This window comes from Chiloscyllium plagiosum, chromosome 9 (genome assembly GCF_004010195.1).
Source record: "Chiloscyllium plagiosum isolate BGI_BamShark_2017 chromosome 9, ASM401019v2, whole genome shotgun sequence".
In the NCBI taxonomy this organism is placed as follows: domain Eukaryota; kingdom Metazoa; phylum Chordata; class Chondrichthyes; order Orectolobiformes; family Hemiscylliidae; genus Chiloscyllium; species Chiloscyllium plagiosum.
The window spans coordinates 48,056,454-48,072,535 of record NC_057718.1 but is presented as its reverse complement, the minus strand read 5'-3'; the positions used below and the strand labels follow the sequence as shown (position 1 = coordinate 48,072,535).

At 42.8% G+C, this 16,082-nt stretch overlaps 1 protein-coding gene across 1 annotated transcript in view; it reads right to left on the bottom strand.

Annotated features, from left to right (window-relative positions):
- The window catches only part of nek2 (NIMA-related kinase 2), a 30,069-nt gene extending 15,124 nt beyond the window's left edge, over positions 1–14,945 (bottom strand). Inside the window, exons 1-4 of the mRNA XM_043695888.1 lie at positions 14,631–14,945; positions 3,619–3,836; positions 2,492–2,732; positions 1,320–1,402 (exon numbers count right to left, since the gene is read on the bottom strand). Coding sequence (XP_043551823.1) covers positions 1,320–1,402; positions 2,492–2,732; positions 3,619–3,836; positions 14,631–14,726 — 638 coding nt within the window. The 5' untranslated portion in view covers positions 14,727–14,945. The remainder of the gene's footprint in view (positions 1–1,319; positions 1,403–2,491; positions 2,733–3,618; positions 3,837–14,630) is intronic.
- Positions 14,946–16,082: the final 1,137 nt, after the last annotated feature.

Sequence of the window (16,082 nt, the reverse complement as noted above, 5' to 3'; positions counted from 1 at the left end):
AATCACCAGCCAGGAATGTTCTGTCCCAGTCGAGGAACACTTCAGCAGTCCGGGACATTCCTCCAAGGCGGACTATGGGACAGGCAACAATGCAAGTGGCTGATAGCCATGTTCGGTACCAATGGGGATGGCCTCAACTGGGACATTAGGTTCATGTTGCACTACAGGTGACCCCACTACACTATACACTCTCATGCATGCGGGCACAGAGGCACACACGCCCACACTCTCTCCTACAGACCCACTCACCCATGCAGACCCTCTCTATACAGAAGCTCTCTCTCATTCGCTCAAACATACACCCCCCACACTCACACCAACACATGCACCTTCTCACACACTTATACCCAAACACACATTCACAGACACTCACCCCCACACATGCACACACTCACTCGGTCTCCCCTGCATATACACACACACAAGTTTGTGGGGCGAATTTGTACTTGCAGAATTACATTTTATTTTGCTCAAAAACTGCATAAATCCATGTAAAATTCTATAAACCCCACTTTAGAAATAGAATCAGTTTGACCTAACATTGGGACACAGACCGACTTTAACCTCACACCTTCACTGCATTATCTGAGCTGAGATGGCACCTATCGTTAAAAGCTATCTTGAGAATGTCTCCAAATAAATCTGTTGGACTATAACCTGGTGTTGTCTGATTTTTAATTTTGTCCAATCCAATCCTTATTGATGATACAGGGCATCCTTTCTTCACCATCTTTAAAAGAAACATTGACAAGGATATTGAGCGGCAGAACACATCCCATAGAAAATAAAATGTGGCTATATCCTCTTACACCTCCACCTTCTTCAACAAAAGAATCATAAAGCAATAGATCAAACAACTCGAGAAAATGAATGCAGACAACACTAGAACTTCTGCTGCCCGTTCCTCCAATCATTTAGATCTTTACAATGATATAAGCACGAATAAAGCAACAACTTGTACTATGAATGTCTGATGAATGGAATCCGCCAATTTTTTTCCTGATTACTCAGATTTCCAGAATTTTCAATATATCCAAACAACCACTCCAACAACTGACAGTGTGCTTAAAAATTGCCTGAAATAGAGTTGTACTTCAATTCATTTCTAGAATTTCAAACATGTGGGTTACACCACGAGTCTTTGACTTTGCAAAGCTTTAAGAGAATCTGTCTGCACAAAACATACCCTTAATGAAAACCATCCACTTATACCAAAAGTTAGAGGGAGAAAGCAAAAAAAATGCATTAAGTCATAAAATGCAAGCTCACAATCAGAGCAGAAGATGCTGTGATTAGAATAGCCTTAGTACGGTACTTACGAAAGTGCACAAAGTTCATACAGCAGACATCCTAAGGACCATATATCAGATTTCTCATTATAGGACATGTGATTAATTTGTTCCTGCAAATTAAATCATGCAAAATGATTAATGGAAACGTACATGGTTAGTCATATCATAATTGCAATCCTTTATTTACCCAAAGTAGGTAGTTACTTTAATGAAGTTGGATAACATTTCAACGTCACTGTGTTCTGAGCCCTGCAACCTGGTTCAACCTGAGGGAGGAATGGAAGTTAGAGATGGAGAGAGACAGTCTCTATTCTTCCTGGACAGAATGTGGTGAAAGCACAAACTCTTAACAAACAGACCAAGTTTGTGAGGATTTAAATAAATCCTGAACATTTTTCTTAGCCTTGACTCAAGGGTAAATCTCAGCTTAATGTTGTGAAATGTTTTGGGGTCTTAAATCTCATTGAGCATCCTGAGATTTTTTTCAGCATTGGATCACTAAACAATGACCTGATCCAATGATGCCATTTTGGTACAAAGTCCTCTGTCTCTCCAACTTGTGGTTGTTGCAAGACTTCCAAGTTTCAGTTTTTCCCACACTGCCCACCAGGTTCACACCACTTGCTGGAGCTGCCATTTGCTTCTGGCAATGCAGGAGCCACCACCAGACAGCATTCAACTGAGAGACTGGCACCATCTCCAAAATCTGTCAGGGCATAACAGAGACATTCCACCCAATAACCTACAGCACATGGACTGCAGCAGTTCAAGAACGCAGCTTCTTGACCTTCTCAAGGCCAACTAAGAATAGGCAATAAATGCTGGCCACCAACAATGCCTATGTCCCACAAGTGAATAAAAAGGATGGGGGTGGTTCTGGAGCATGGCAACCCCAACTCCCTTGCAGCAGACTGGGGCCACAGCTGGTATAACAGAACAGGAAAGCCATTTAATTTCATAGAACCAGAGTGATCATCACTCTCTGCCACACACTAATCCCACCACTCCAAAACTTTCAGGCAACACTTAACAGTTTCACCTTGCTAACCTATTGGCTGCGACTCGTGATCTGCCAATACAATCTTATTTGTCCAGCTCTTTACACCTCTGTGGGCAGGGGAAGAAGGAGGATGGGAATAGGGGATTTAACATTGATGTTGTGTGCACTTTCAAATATTGTATGGAAAGTGTATACTCACTGGAGACATGTAATATGGAGTGCCAACAAATGTTTTGGCAAAACTAGTATCATGTTGCAAAATTCTAGCCAAGCCAAAATCACCTAATTTGACATTATGTTGCGCGTCAAGAAAAACATTTGCTGGTTTGAGATCTCTGTGTAGCACTGTGCGACCACTTTCACTACGTCTGTGACATTCTCGTAAGGCCAAAGCTGTCTGAGCAAGGACACGCAGGGCAAAGTCTTCCTCTAAATATCGCCTGAAAGACAAATTAACGTTTTTTTTAAAAAAGGAACAATATTCCTAAAAGTATTCAATAAGAAACACGACCTAATGAAGAATTCCATAAAATTTCTATGGTTAAGAGATGTTAACACAAAATATGCATCTTTGAAGCTAAACAACATTCAATAAGGGTTACAGGCAGTCCTCAGGTTGCAAGCAGGCAAGTCGCAACACAATGTAAGACAATGTAAAGCAGCTATTCGTTAGTGCAGGAAATGTTTGCATTTTGGGCCTTTCAAATTACATCCTCATTTTGGATCAGGTTCATAAGGGACGAGCTTTCGCAAGTCAGATGTTTGCAAATCGGGGACTCCGTATATCTTCATTACCACCTGCGGCATATTAACTGTTGTCATCATAAGTATTTAACATCTGAGAAGCAATATATCTGAGGATGTTACAATACTTTATTCTTACTATTTTATTTTTGTCCTGCCATTGCCTGCCTGATGATGGGTCATTCTGTTTTGCTACAATTTCACATGCAGTCTCTAATTGCTCACTAAATTCAAAAACACAAACTGAATTAAATAAGTTACTTTATCAAACATCGACTGCATGATTAAACAGGACCAAGTATCCTTGGATCCTTCAGTAACTAACAACTCATATACTGAATAGTTTAGAAAAATACAATAATGACATGATGTATTTTTCTGAAAAAAAAAGACAATGGACAACTTGTGTTTTTGTTCAATGAAAATTAAAAACCCAGACCACATGATGCAATATTTTGCATCATGTAATTTCATCATAAAAATTCAAGATTCAAACAAGAAAGTATTGATAACATGGAATCCTATACTATTTTCAAAAATAGCATATTCAAATAATATTCTCCCATTATAAACAGATGTTACCTTTCTCGAATACACTTGTTAATCAGGCTGGCCAAATCACCTCCTTCACAGAACTCCATTACTATGTATAATGTTGTATTTGTTCTGTCAATAATACGATCATAATATCGAACAATATTTGGATGTTTAAGTTCACGAAGTAAGTTCACCTCTGAGACAAGCATCTGTTTCTCTGCCTCAGACATGGATCCATAATCCATTTCTTTCCAGACCAGAACCTGCAAATGTTAGTGAAAATACCCATTAAGACAGATGGCAGTAATTTGGGTTACAAACATAGGATCAAACATACAGTTTTAAAGTTGAAATTTGAAGATTCTATCAACAATCGGGTTATTCAAGAGATGTTCCTGTATGTTAAAAGTGCATATTTACATGTATGATGTAGAGGTGCTGGTGTTGGACTGGGGTGAACAAAGTCAAAAGTCACACAACATCAGGTTATAGTCTAACAAGTTTATTGCAAGTACCAAATAAATCTGTTGGACAATGACCTGGTGTTGTACTATTTACAAGTCGTCACCATAAGTTCTGTATCAGCTTTCCATTTGCAGGGGCACCCATTGACCATTACCCTTTGTTTTCTGTTACTAAGCCAATTTTGGATATAATTCAACAAATTACCCTATATGTCATGGGATTTTACTATTTGACCAATCTGTCATGTGAGACTCGAACATAAGTTATCAATTCAAAGGCACCTTGTACTAAATTTCAAAAATTTAAGCTGATACCGAACTTATGGTGACTACTTATGGTGATATTCCACAGGGCTTGGTGTTGAGACCCTTGCTGTTTGTTTTATACAATAATGATTTGGACTTGAATGCTGGGAGGTGGGGAGACACACTATTGGGAAATTTACTGACGACACAAAGATTGGCCATGTGTAGAGGTTAGTCGTGAGCTCCAAAATAATAGAGATGGATTAGTGGAGTGGGTAGGAAAGTCGCAGATAGAGTTCAACTCTGATAAGTGGGAGGTAACACATTTAAGGATGTCAAATATTAAAAGAGAGTATACAATAAACAAGAATCTGAGAGGTGTAGGTGGAGTGAGAGATCTTAGTGTGCAAACGTAAGGTTGAGCAAAAGTCCCCAACAGCGAAAATAGTGGACAAAACTGAGCTCTTCAAAACTTTAGAAAACCCTGAGTTCTGTTGAAAATATGCAAACATAACTCACAGAAAACATGTCAGTCTGGAATCGTTGTTCAGCCTGGAAATATAATTTACAGTTCCTCTCTACAAGGACCGTTAACTGAAATTAATGATCCCCTTGAGACAGATTTTACACATCGGGCTACGTACATGATGCACAGTATGGGGCCTACAGGAATTTTGGACATTCAGCCTGAATCAAAACCCATTCACACACATACTCTAACCATCGGAATGCTAATTAACTGCAGAAAAGAACATCAAGAGCTTAAAGAAAAGTACTGATTTGAGGGGAGGTCTCAAATCTCACCTGAGAAGAGAGTATTTTTCGAAAACAAGCTTTTGCACAAAAAGTTTCCCCACAGACTCCCACTCCCAACAAGCAGTTTTGGAACGAGAAACCAGAGGCCAAATTGAGAACCAAGAACAGGGAGGCCAAACGAAGGGGCTCATCAGAACAAATACATCTGAGAAAGGGAGGCCAACCAGAACTTCTATGAACGAGAGCTACCAGACACAGACCTGTTATGAACCAGAAGAACCAATGGCAAAAACCTCAGTAAGCGGGCGCACTTCAAAAACGCGTTTGAGTGGTGAGCATAAACTCCCAAGACTCCTACGTTCTGACCAAGCTTGCAGGGAGGGGAAAGAAGGGTGGTGACATTGCATTGGGACCCAGGGTAGGAATTCTGATTAATGACTCTAATTGAAATTGTTTTAGATTAGATTACTTACAGTGTGGAAACAGGCCCTTCGGCCCAACAAGTCCACACCGACTCTCCGAAGAGCAACCCACCCAGACTTAGTCCCCTACATTTACCCCTTCACCTAACACTACGGGCAATTTAGCATGGCCAATTCACCTAACCTGCACATTTTTGGACTGTGAGAGGAAACCTGAGCACCCGGAGGAAATCCACGCAGACACAGGGAGAATGTGCAAACTCCACACAGACAGTCGTCTGAGGCGGGAATTGAACCCAGGTCTCTGGCACTGTGAGGCAGCAGTGCTAACCACTTGCCACCGTGCTGCCCAGTGTCACTAGGGTAAGTTCCCAATTTCAACCTTCCATTTCATGACCTCTCCTACTCATCCATCTACCTTCCCACCTATCCACTCCACCCTCCTCTCTGATCTATCACCATCACCCCCACCTCCATCTACCTATCTATCACACTCTGTGCTACCTTCACGCCAGCCCCAACCCCTCCCATTTATCTCTCCACTTACTCGGCTCACAGCCCATTCCTGATGAAGGGCTTTTGCCTGAAACGTCGACTCTGATGTCCAGCATCTGCAGTCCTCACTTTCTCCTGGGTTTTATAATGAACATGTTACTTTGGGTTGCAGTGCAAATGTGTACGAACGGGCAACTTTGGGAACAAATAAAGCGTTGATCTTTAATTAGTGATTTAGCAGTGAGATATAGACACCACAAGTCTGTGTGCATCAATTATAAAACCATGGAAATGATAAAGCAGAGAAGGGGGGCATTCAGCTCATCTTGTCCATGCTGACCCAAAGACACTCAGATGCCCTTTTTAATCCCACCATCCTGCACATGTCCCATAACCCTGAAGCTTGCAGCACTTAAGGTGCATATCCAGGTACTTTTTTAAAGAAGAGTTTAGGGTTTCTTCATCCACTGCCAACCTAGGTAGCAAATTTCAGACGCCTACCACCCTCTGTGTAAAAAAAACTTTATTCATGTCCACTCTAATCCTTCTGCCATTTAGCTTGAATGTATGACCCCTGGTATTTTTTTTAACTCTGTCAAAGGAAACAGCTTCCACCTGTCTACTCTTTTCTCTATTCCTCACAATTTTGTGTTACCTCAATCTACTCTGTTCAAGGAAAAAACCCAATCTCTCCAATCTTTCCTTGTAACTACGATTCTCCAGACCTGGCAACATTCTAGTAAATTTTATTTGCACTCTTCCAGAACAACTACATCCGTCCTGCAATGAGGCAACCAGAACTGCACACAATACTCCATCTTTGGCCTCAGCAGTTTCATTATTATGTCCCTACTTTTATATTCTATTATTCTGTCAGTGAAGAAGAGCATTCCATTTACTTTCTTTACAGCCCTATCTACTTGTACTGCTACCTTTAGAGACTTGTGTAGGATTCTGGTTTGCAATCAGTTATTTCCTGACTTTTAAATGGTTAAAATACTCAGTTTCCTGGTTCTAGACATGTCTTATTTAGGGAATGTGAAATGAAGAGGCAGTAGACAGGTGTTTCAGGGCAAAAGAATCTCTGCGTTTATTTAAAATACAAAAAGTAAGTATAATACAAGAAAAATAGGTAAATACAATAAATAAGAAACTTGACAATTAATTATACAAAGAACAGTAGTACTGTTAAATACTAGATTAACATTATTAGAAACTTAGGCGAAAGTGAGGACTGCAGATGCTCAAGATTAGAGTCGAGAATGTGGTGCTGGAAAAGCATAGCAGGTCAGGCAGCAACCGAGGAGCAGAAAAATCAATGTTTCGGGCAAAAGCCCTTCATCAGGAATAAGGCTGCCCTGACTCACAAGCCTTATTCCTGATGAAGGGCTTTTTCCCAAAACATCGATTTTCCTGCTCCTCAGATGCTGCCTGACCTGCTGTGCTTTTCCAGCACCACACTCATTATAAAAACCAACCTATCTCATTAAAAAATGGAAGAGTTTATCAATTTTGCTTGCAATTCCATCCTGTTGTCACCTTCACCTGCTCCATTTCTGACTATTCCCTTCCTTTTCCATTTGGTTTCATTTCTAGAGATAAAAGTTAGTCACCAATTTTCATTAAAAACACATCAACTCCCAGTTACCTTGACATATATCCTCACACCACACTTCCTATAAATACTCTGCAACACATTCTCCCAGTTTCTCCATCTCATCTGTTCTGATAATGCCACCTTCCATGGAGGTAGACAAGCAGATGGCTCAAAGAACACAGCAAGCCAGGTTCAACTTATTGCTAACCGCAACCTCCAGTTTACTCCACGATCTAGCATCCAACTCTGGGGTAGTGAATTCCACAGATCCATCTCCCTTTGAGGAGTAATTTTCTTTTCCAAGTCCATTACCCCTTATAAGAAGCTGAGGTTCTGTTGCCCAAAGCCAATCTGTATTGTTAAAATAACCTTCCTGTGACTGTGCCTGCTCTTGACTGCCAATGATTAATGAGTAGTCAGAAATGTTTCTGAAAACCTTACTATATTTAGGCATATAAAAAAACAGAAGAGTCCTGAAGTAGAGTTGCACCCGAAATGTTGACTTCTCCACTTCCTGATGCTGCCTGGCTTGCTGTGTTTTTCCAGCCTCCTGTTTGTCTACCTTGGATTCCAGCATCTGCAGTTTTTTGGCCTCTAAACTTCCATGGAGGGGCCTCAGAAATATCCACCTTTTCTCAACCAAGAGTTCCCCGCCACTGACGTTGATAGGGCCTTCAACCATATCTGACCCATTTCCTGCACTTCTGCCCTCAGCCCTTCCCACAACGATAGGGTGCCCTGGTGCTCATTTTCTATCCCACTAACCTCCACAGAATATAGAACATGAAAGTGCAGTACAAACCCTTCAGCCCTGGATGTTGCACAGACTATGGAACCAATCTGAAACCTATCGATCCTACACTATTCCATTTTCATCCATATCTTTATCCAATGACCATTTAAATGTCCTTAAAGTTGGTGAGTCTACTGCTGTTGCAAGCAGGACGTTCCACACTGCTACTACTGAGTAAAGAAACCTCTGACATCCATCCTATATCTATCACCCCTCAATTTAAAGCTACATCCCATCGTGCTAGCCATCACCACCCGAGGAAAAAGGCTCTCACCGTCTACCCTATCTAACCGTTTGATTATCTTATACGTTTCAATTAAATCACCTTTCAACCTTCTTCTCTCTAATAAAAACAGCCTCAAGTTGATCAGCCTTTCCTCATAATACCTTCTCTCCATACCAGGCAACATCCTAGTAAATCGCCTCAGAATCCTTTCCAAAGCTTCTACATCCTTCCTATAACGTGATGACCAGAACAGTACGCAATACTTCAAGTGCAGCCGTACCAGAGTTTTGTATAGCCGCAATATGACCTCGTGGCTCTGAAACTCAGTCCCTCCACCAATAAAAGCTAACACACCGTATGCCTTCTTAACAACCCTATCAACCTGGGTGGCAACTGTCATGGATCTATGTACGTGGACACGGAGATCTCTCCGCTCGTCTACCCTGCCCAGAATCTTACCATTAGCCCAGTACTCTGCATTCCTGATGCTCCTTCCAAAGTGTACAAACAATTTCCACCACCTTAAGAGAGATGCCACCACCAGACACACATTCCTCTCCTTTGTCAGCATTCTTCAAGGACCATTCTTTTTGGCCACCTTAGTCCACACCTCCTCCACTCCCAAAATATCCCCCAGCACTTTCCCATGCAATCACAGAAGGTATAATACATGCCCATTTAACTCCTCACTATGCAATAACCTGCACATACCATCCAGGTGAAGCAGCAATTTATCTGCACCTCATTCAATCTATTATACTGAATTAGCTGCTCACAATGTGGTCTCCTTTAAAACTGGGGAGACAAAAAGCAGATTGGATGACTGTTTTCTTGAACACCTACATCTGGTCCATAGAAATAACCCCAAGCTTCCAGCTGTCCTCCACTACAACTCACCAGGTTCCCACGTCAACATATTTGTCTCAGGTCTGCTGCAGTGCTCCAGCAAGGCTCAATGCAAGCTGGAAAACAACACTTCATCTTCCACCTATGCAACTTATGATCTTCAGGGCTCAACATTAAGATTTAAAATTTCAGAACATGATCATCCTCCTCCATGTAGGTTACCCTTCTCCCACACCCAAATCCTCACTGAACAAGCCGCTGAACAGACAATCCATTATCAAATGTTCAGACTTCTTGTTTGCACTTATCGCTCCTTGGCTTATCATCAGCTATCTCTCTGTCCACCATTCTGTCCACCCTATCTCAACTGCATTATCTATTTATTCCCTCCAGCCCTTCCATCCCCCAACCTGTCATCAGCATAAATACTACCCTTTCCCAGCTTCCTTCAGTTCTGACAAATGATCACTGGACTTGAAATATTCACATGGCTTTTTCTCTACAGATGCTGCCAGACCTGCAGTTTGTGTCCAGTACTCCATATTTTTTCTCTACCTCACCATATTGGATGCATTTACAGATTTAATAACTGCAAACCTCTCCTCATTGACCTCTCATTCTTCATATGATTCAGTTATTCCAAGCTCTCCTGTTATACAAATTCCCCTCACCAAATTCCTGATAAAATCAGAATTCACCCTCCACATGCTGGAATTGTGGGCATGAAATTTCCATGGTTTCAGAAGGCAGTTTCGCATATAAATCAGCTTTATCTACTCATGTGATTTTGGCAATGTAGGTGTCTGTAATCCAAAGTGTGCAGATGATATCTGGTAGGAGCAGATATGAACCACGTGGATTCATTTGGGAAGCCAAAGTATTTTTTTAGAGTGTTAAGTACTCCTTTAACTACGATCTTGGGATGCCTTTAGAAGAAAACTTCGTTTTCAGTCACGGTCCAACTTCATTCTGTTATTAATACCTACAGGCAGCCGTGGGTTATGAATACAGAGAAACCTCGATTATCCAAAAATCAATTATCCGAATATCGGATTATCCGAAGGAGATTGAGGTCCCGATAGAAACATTACATCAAAGAGGTATTTCCAACACTGATCACACCTTTTGTTTACAATGATTAAAAACAATCTCGGCTTAGTGAAAAGCTGCTGAGAACAGTCCTGGATATCAATGGGAGCCCAGGCACTGTCACCAAATGACTGACCTCCCGCCCTCTCTTCCTTTCTCCACACTTTCTCTGGAGTTCTACACAGGGGTGAACCCGAAACCCCCTTTGCCCAGATATTCTTTCTAACATTGTTCTGTACAGGGCAGAGGGGGAACTTTCAAAAAGTTGCAGTATAAAGTTGTGTGTATGCGCACATGGGTGCTATTTGGAGACTTACCCCAGGAAGGCAGCAGCAGTTTTACTGTTGGCGTCCAGTCTGGATGCCCCGCAGGGGGAGGAGAGCACAGTGGGGGCATGGGGGCGGGCGGTGATGGACAGGATTGGGCGGTGGAGTTGAACAGGATTTGAGGGCAGGCAGGGCGTGGCGTTTGGGGGGCAGTGTTGGATGGGATTGGGGCGGGCGTGAGATGGTGTTGGGGGCAATGTTGGACCAGGTTGGGGGTGGCGGTGTTGGACAGGGTTAGGGGCGGGCTGGGGACCGACGGGGTTGGGGACTCATGCAGTGTGCTACTGCCTAGACTCCTGAACAGGGAGCAGACTTAACAGAAAACTGAGCCCCAGAGGAGAGGCATTGAATCGATTAAACAAATAAACAATTATCCAAATGAAATTGTGCCCGCCCATCTCATTTGGATAATTGAGGTTCTTCTGTAGATTCCATTCTTGAGTCCACTTGCAGGTCAGTTTGTAAATTGGAGCGCAAGGCAGGACAATACAAAGCAGGAAGGCAAAAGTACAGGAAATGTGCATGTCTGTTATTTAAAATTATATCAGTGTATAAGTTTGTAAGTATGAGCATTCATAAATCAGATATTTGTAAATTGGAGATCACCTGTACTCTAATCTATAGCTTGTCTTCTCTAAAACTGTGCTACGTTCTTTATCTTGTTCCACGATGCCTTTAATCTCACAATCTCCCTTAATATTTTGCTGACCTGCTCTTCTGATCTTCTTGTTGCTTTCCACTTAACAACATAGTAAAACACACAATTTTCCACCTCACTTCCATTCCAAAAGAGTCAATGGATTTGAAACATAGATGCCAGAATTCATGAGTTTCTCAAGCATCCTTTTTTTTTTAAAGAAAAAGTATGTCATGTTGCCAAACATCTTGCTTTACAAGCAACCTCATATTCAGCAGTCTCGATTATTTTATTTTCTTCCTCATGGACCTCAGAGGTCTTAGCACACTATCACCATGCATGGACTTTCAGAGCAGCTGTGCGCATTTACCGCTTAGAGGGAACATTATTCATAAACTACTTCAATGAAGCCCATCATCACATCCTTTTATTTCTATCTCCCTCAGGTGTTTATCTGACTTTCCCATGGTATCCACTTATCACAATGCATTTGTGCACTTTCTGCATTTTAATCAAACAAAAAAGAAACTTGCCAATTTATTACTAGACTTATTAGTAACAATTTCGGTCTTACCCCAGAAATGGAAGCATCTCTGCATTTACCCTATCAAACCTCTTAATAATCTTAAGAACAGGTAACTTGAGAAAAGATGCTCAGTGCTGCTAAGAGACATTGAGATGTACAGCACGGAAATGTACTCTTCAGTTCAACTCATCCATGCCAACCAGATATCCCAACCTAATCTCGTCTCACTTGCTAGCACCCAGCCCATATCCCTCCATACCCTTCCTATTCATATACCCATCCAGATGCCTTTTAAATGTTGCAATTGTACCAGCCTTCACCACTTCTGCTGGCAGCTCATTCCATAGACGCACCACCCTCTGCATGAAAAAGTTGCTCCTTGGGTCTCTTTTATATTTTTACCCTCTCACCTTGAACCTATGCCCTCTCGGTCTGGACTCACCCACACCAGGGAAAATACCTTGTCTATTTACTCTATCCATGCCTTTCATGATTTTATAAACCTCTATCAGATTACCATTCAGCCTTGTTAAATCCTTCTGTATGATTTATGATCTATCAGGCCACTATCATCCTTCTAAATCGTGCACCTTTAAACATTTCAACTTAGCAACCACAGAAACAATGGCTGACGAGGGAAAATAAGCTTCTGACAGGTAATGAAAGTTATAGAAAGATAGTAACTTAGAACAACATCATTGCAAAGCTACTGAAGGCAGGCAAATCCTTGGATCTGATGCGTTACATCCTATGGTCTTAAAAAAAGTACAAAGGTAGTGAATCTGTAGGCTAGAATATTCCAAAATTCCCTGGATGCAGAAAGGTTTCCAGCGAAGTGGAAAAATGCAAATATAACACACTTTTTTCAAGAAAAGGAAGGGAGGCAGAAAGCAGAAAACTGCATATCAGTTACTAAGGAGGGAGCTCCGAAAGGTTGTGCTTTCAAACAAACTGTTGGACTATAACCCCATCATGTAATTTTTGGCCTGTCATTGGGAACAATTATTAAGAAAGTAACAACAGGACATTTGGAGTCAGCATTGTTTTATGAAGGGTAAATTTAGTTTACTGATTTACTGGAGTTCTTTGAAGATATAAGAAATCTGGATCATGGGGATCCTGTAGATGTAGAATATTTGGACTTCCAGGATATTTGATAAGGAAAAGTTTAGAGGGATATGACCAAATGCTGGTAAATGGGACTAGATTTAATTTAGAATATTTGGTCAGCATGGACAAATTGGACTGAAGGGTCTGTTTCCATTCTATACATTTCTATGATTCTAACGAAGACACTTGATTGAAAAATACAAGATTTACAGTGAGGGCTATATAGAGATATGACTTCCCCTTGTGGGAGAGTCCACAGCCAGATATGATGTCAAAGTAAGGGGTTACCCATTTCAGATAATGAGAAATTTTGTCAGAGGGAGGTGAATCTGTGAATTCTTCACCACAGAGGGATTTTGCAGTGGCTCATTAAGCATATGCAAGGCCGAGATAGATTTTTAATTGGTTAAGTAATCAAAAATTATATGAAAAAGGTAGGAAAATGGAGTCAAGGATTATCAGATTAGTCATAATGGCGTTGCATGGCAGAGCAGACTCAGCTAAATGACAATTTCTGCTTCCACGTTGAGTCTGTGGTGCTAGAAAAGCACAGTCAGGCAGCATCCAAGGAGCAGCAGAATTGATGTTTCGAACATAAACTCTTCATTAGGAATGCGGCTTGTGGGCCAAGGGGGCTGAGAGATAAATCAGAGGGGGGGGGGGGCTGTGGAGGAAAGAGGGCTGAGAATGTGATAGGCAAATGAAGATGGGAGGTGAAGGTGATAGGTCAGAGAGGAGGGTAGAGTAAATAGGTGGGAAGGAAGATGGACAGGTAGGAGAGGTCAAGAGGGTGGTGCCAAGCTGAAAGGTTTGATCTGAGATCCACATTGATCCCAAGTGGTTGGAGGGTCCCAAGGTGGAAGATGTGGTGTTGGATGTTAAGGGTTGGGCAACGGAGGAGGCCCAAAACCTGCATGTCATTGGGGATGTTAAAGTGAAGATAGTGTGGTGCTGGAAAAAACACAGCAGGTCAGGCAGCATCCGAGGAGCAGGAAAATCAACGTTTTCAGTTTTCCTGCTCCTCGGATGCTGCCTGATCTGCTGTGCTTTTCCAGCACCACTCTAACCTTGACTCTAATCCCCAGCATCTGCAGTACCCACTTCCGCCTGAGGGAGTTAAAGTGGTCAGGCCATAGGTGGGGGGTGTTGTTCTCTGAAGCCTTCTGCAAGTACAGGTCCTGTCTCCACAATGTAGAGGAGACCACATCTGGAGCAACAGATACAATAAATGTGTGTGTTAAGGTAACGAAAGTCCAACGGTGAAATTAGGTGTCTTTAACTACATCTGGGAATAGGTTGCGATCGGAGAGAAGATCATGTGATGAAACCTCCAGGAATTGGGGTTGAGGGGGAAGGGAGGTCAGAATCGGCAGTTAGCTTTTCTGCCGCTCTGAGTCGAAATTGTAAATTGAAATCATCCTAGCTAGTGTTTTCAAATTTCCTTAAGACACAAAACAGCTCTTGCCAGTGAGGTGGGAAAACCCAGTTAAAATGCCCAGGGGCATTGTTTAGATGGGAGCTCACCTTTCCGTCCGAGTTCCGTCTGATCTTCTGACATCTGCCATAAGAACCGGAGCCGATGCTCTCCAGCAGCTCATAATCTTCTAGGCGGGAAGGCATTTTTTCAACGCGAGGCGAGCATCGATGTCCGAGATGGAGTTGAGGGGACTCTGCCTCTGACACATCCACTTCCCTGGCTCGATATATATGTGCGAGTTGTCGGGGAGAGAGACCGATTAGGGGATCGTGGGAGTGGGGTCGGGTGCTATGGCCAGTTCTCGTTGAAGCCGCGCTCAACCGACGAAAGCGCGTGGGCCTTCCCCCCCCCCCCCCAACTGGCTTCCTCAGCTCCATTCCGATTGGTTAGTCAGCCTCGGTGTCCCGTCCTTTGGTTGGCTCTTGCGAATAACAAATAGTTGCCTTGGCAGCGGCTGGAGCGCGGGGGCAGCGCGCGAAATTTAAACGCGATTAGCGTTCGTTCTGGATTTTCATACTATGATGTTTGCGAATTTGTTTTGTCTATAGTTTGTTGTTAGAGACAAAGGCGATCCAATTTCTAAAGTAAGACTTCTTTCAGCGTCCAAGCCAAATGGAATTAGAATGTCACTGTATTTCTGGGAAAATACTGGAATTTATTAGAAATGAGAAATTTAAGTGTCAAAAAACTTCAAAATAACAAGTAACTCTTAAAAAGTGTAAAACAAGGGGCTATTAATTACCGGCATTAATCTTTTTGGTTGTATAGTTATTTGATACAAAATAACCCAGAATGTATGTTGAAGCTCCACCCCTCTCACCAACTGCCTCAACCTCTCCACCCCCTCACCCGCTCCAACCTCTCACCCTCGGAACATGCAGCCCTCCACTCCCACCATTCCAACCCCAACCTCCATCAAACCGGCAGACAAGGGAGGCGTGGTAATAATCTTCGAGGAGAACGTGAGGACTGCAGATGCTGGAGATTAGAGCTGAAAATGTGTTGCTGGAAAAGCGCAGCAGGTCAGGCAGCATCCAAGGTGGTCGACGATGCCCTCCACCGCATCTCTTCCACTTCCTGCTCCTCCGCCCTTGAGCCCTGCCCCTCCAACCTCCACCAGGACAGAATCCCACTGGTCCTCACCTACCACCCCACCAACCTCCATGTACAGTGTATCATCCGCCGTCATTTCCGCCACCTCCAAATGGACCCCACCACAAGGGATATATTTCCCTCCCCTCCCATATCAGCGTTCCGAAAAGACCACTCCCTCCGTGACTCCCTCGTCAGGTCCACCAACCCAACCTCCACTCCTGTCACCTTCCCTTGCAACCGCAAGAAATGCAAAACTTGCGGCCACACCTCCCCCCTTACTTCCCTCCAAGGCCCCAAGGGATACTTCCATATCCGCCACAAATTCACCTGCAACTCCACACACATCATCTATTGCATCCGCTGCACCCGATGTGGCCTCCTCTATATTGGGGAGACAGGCCGCC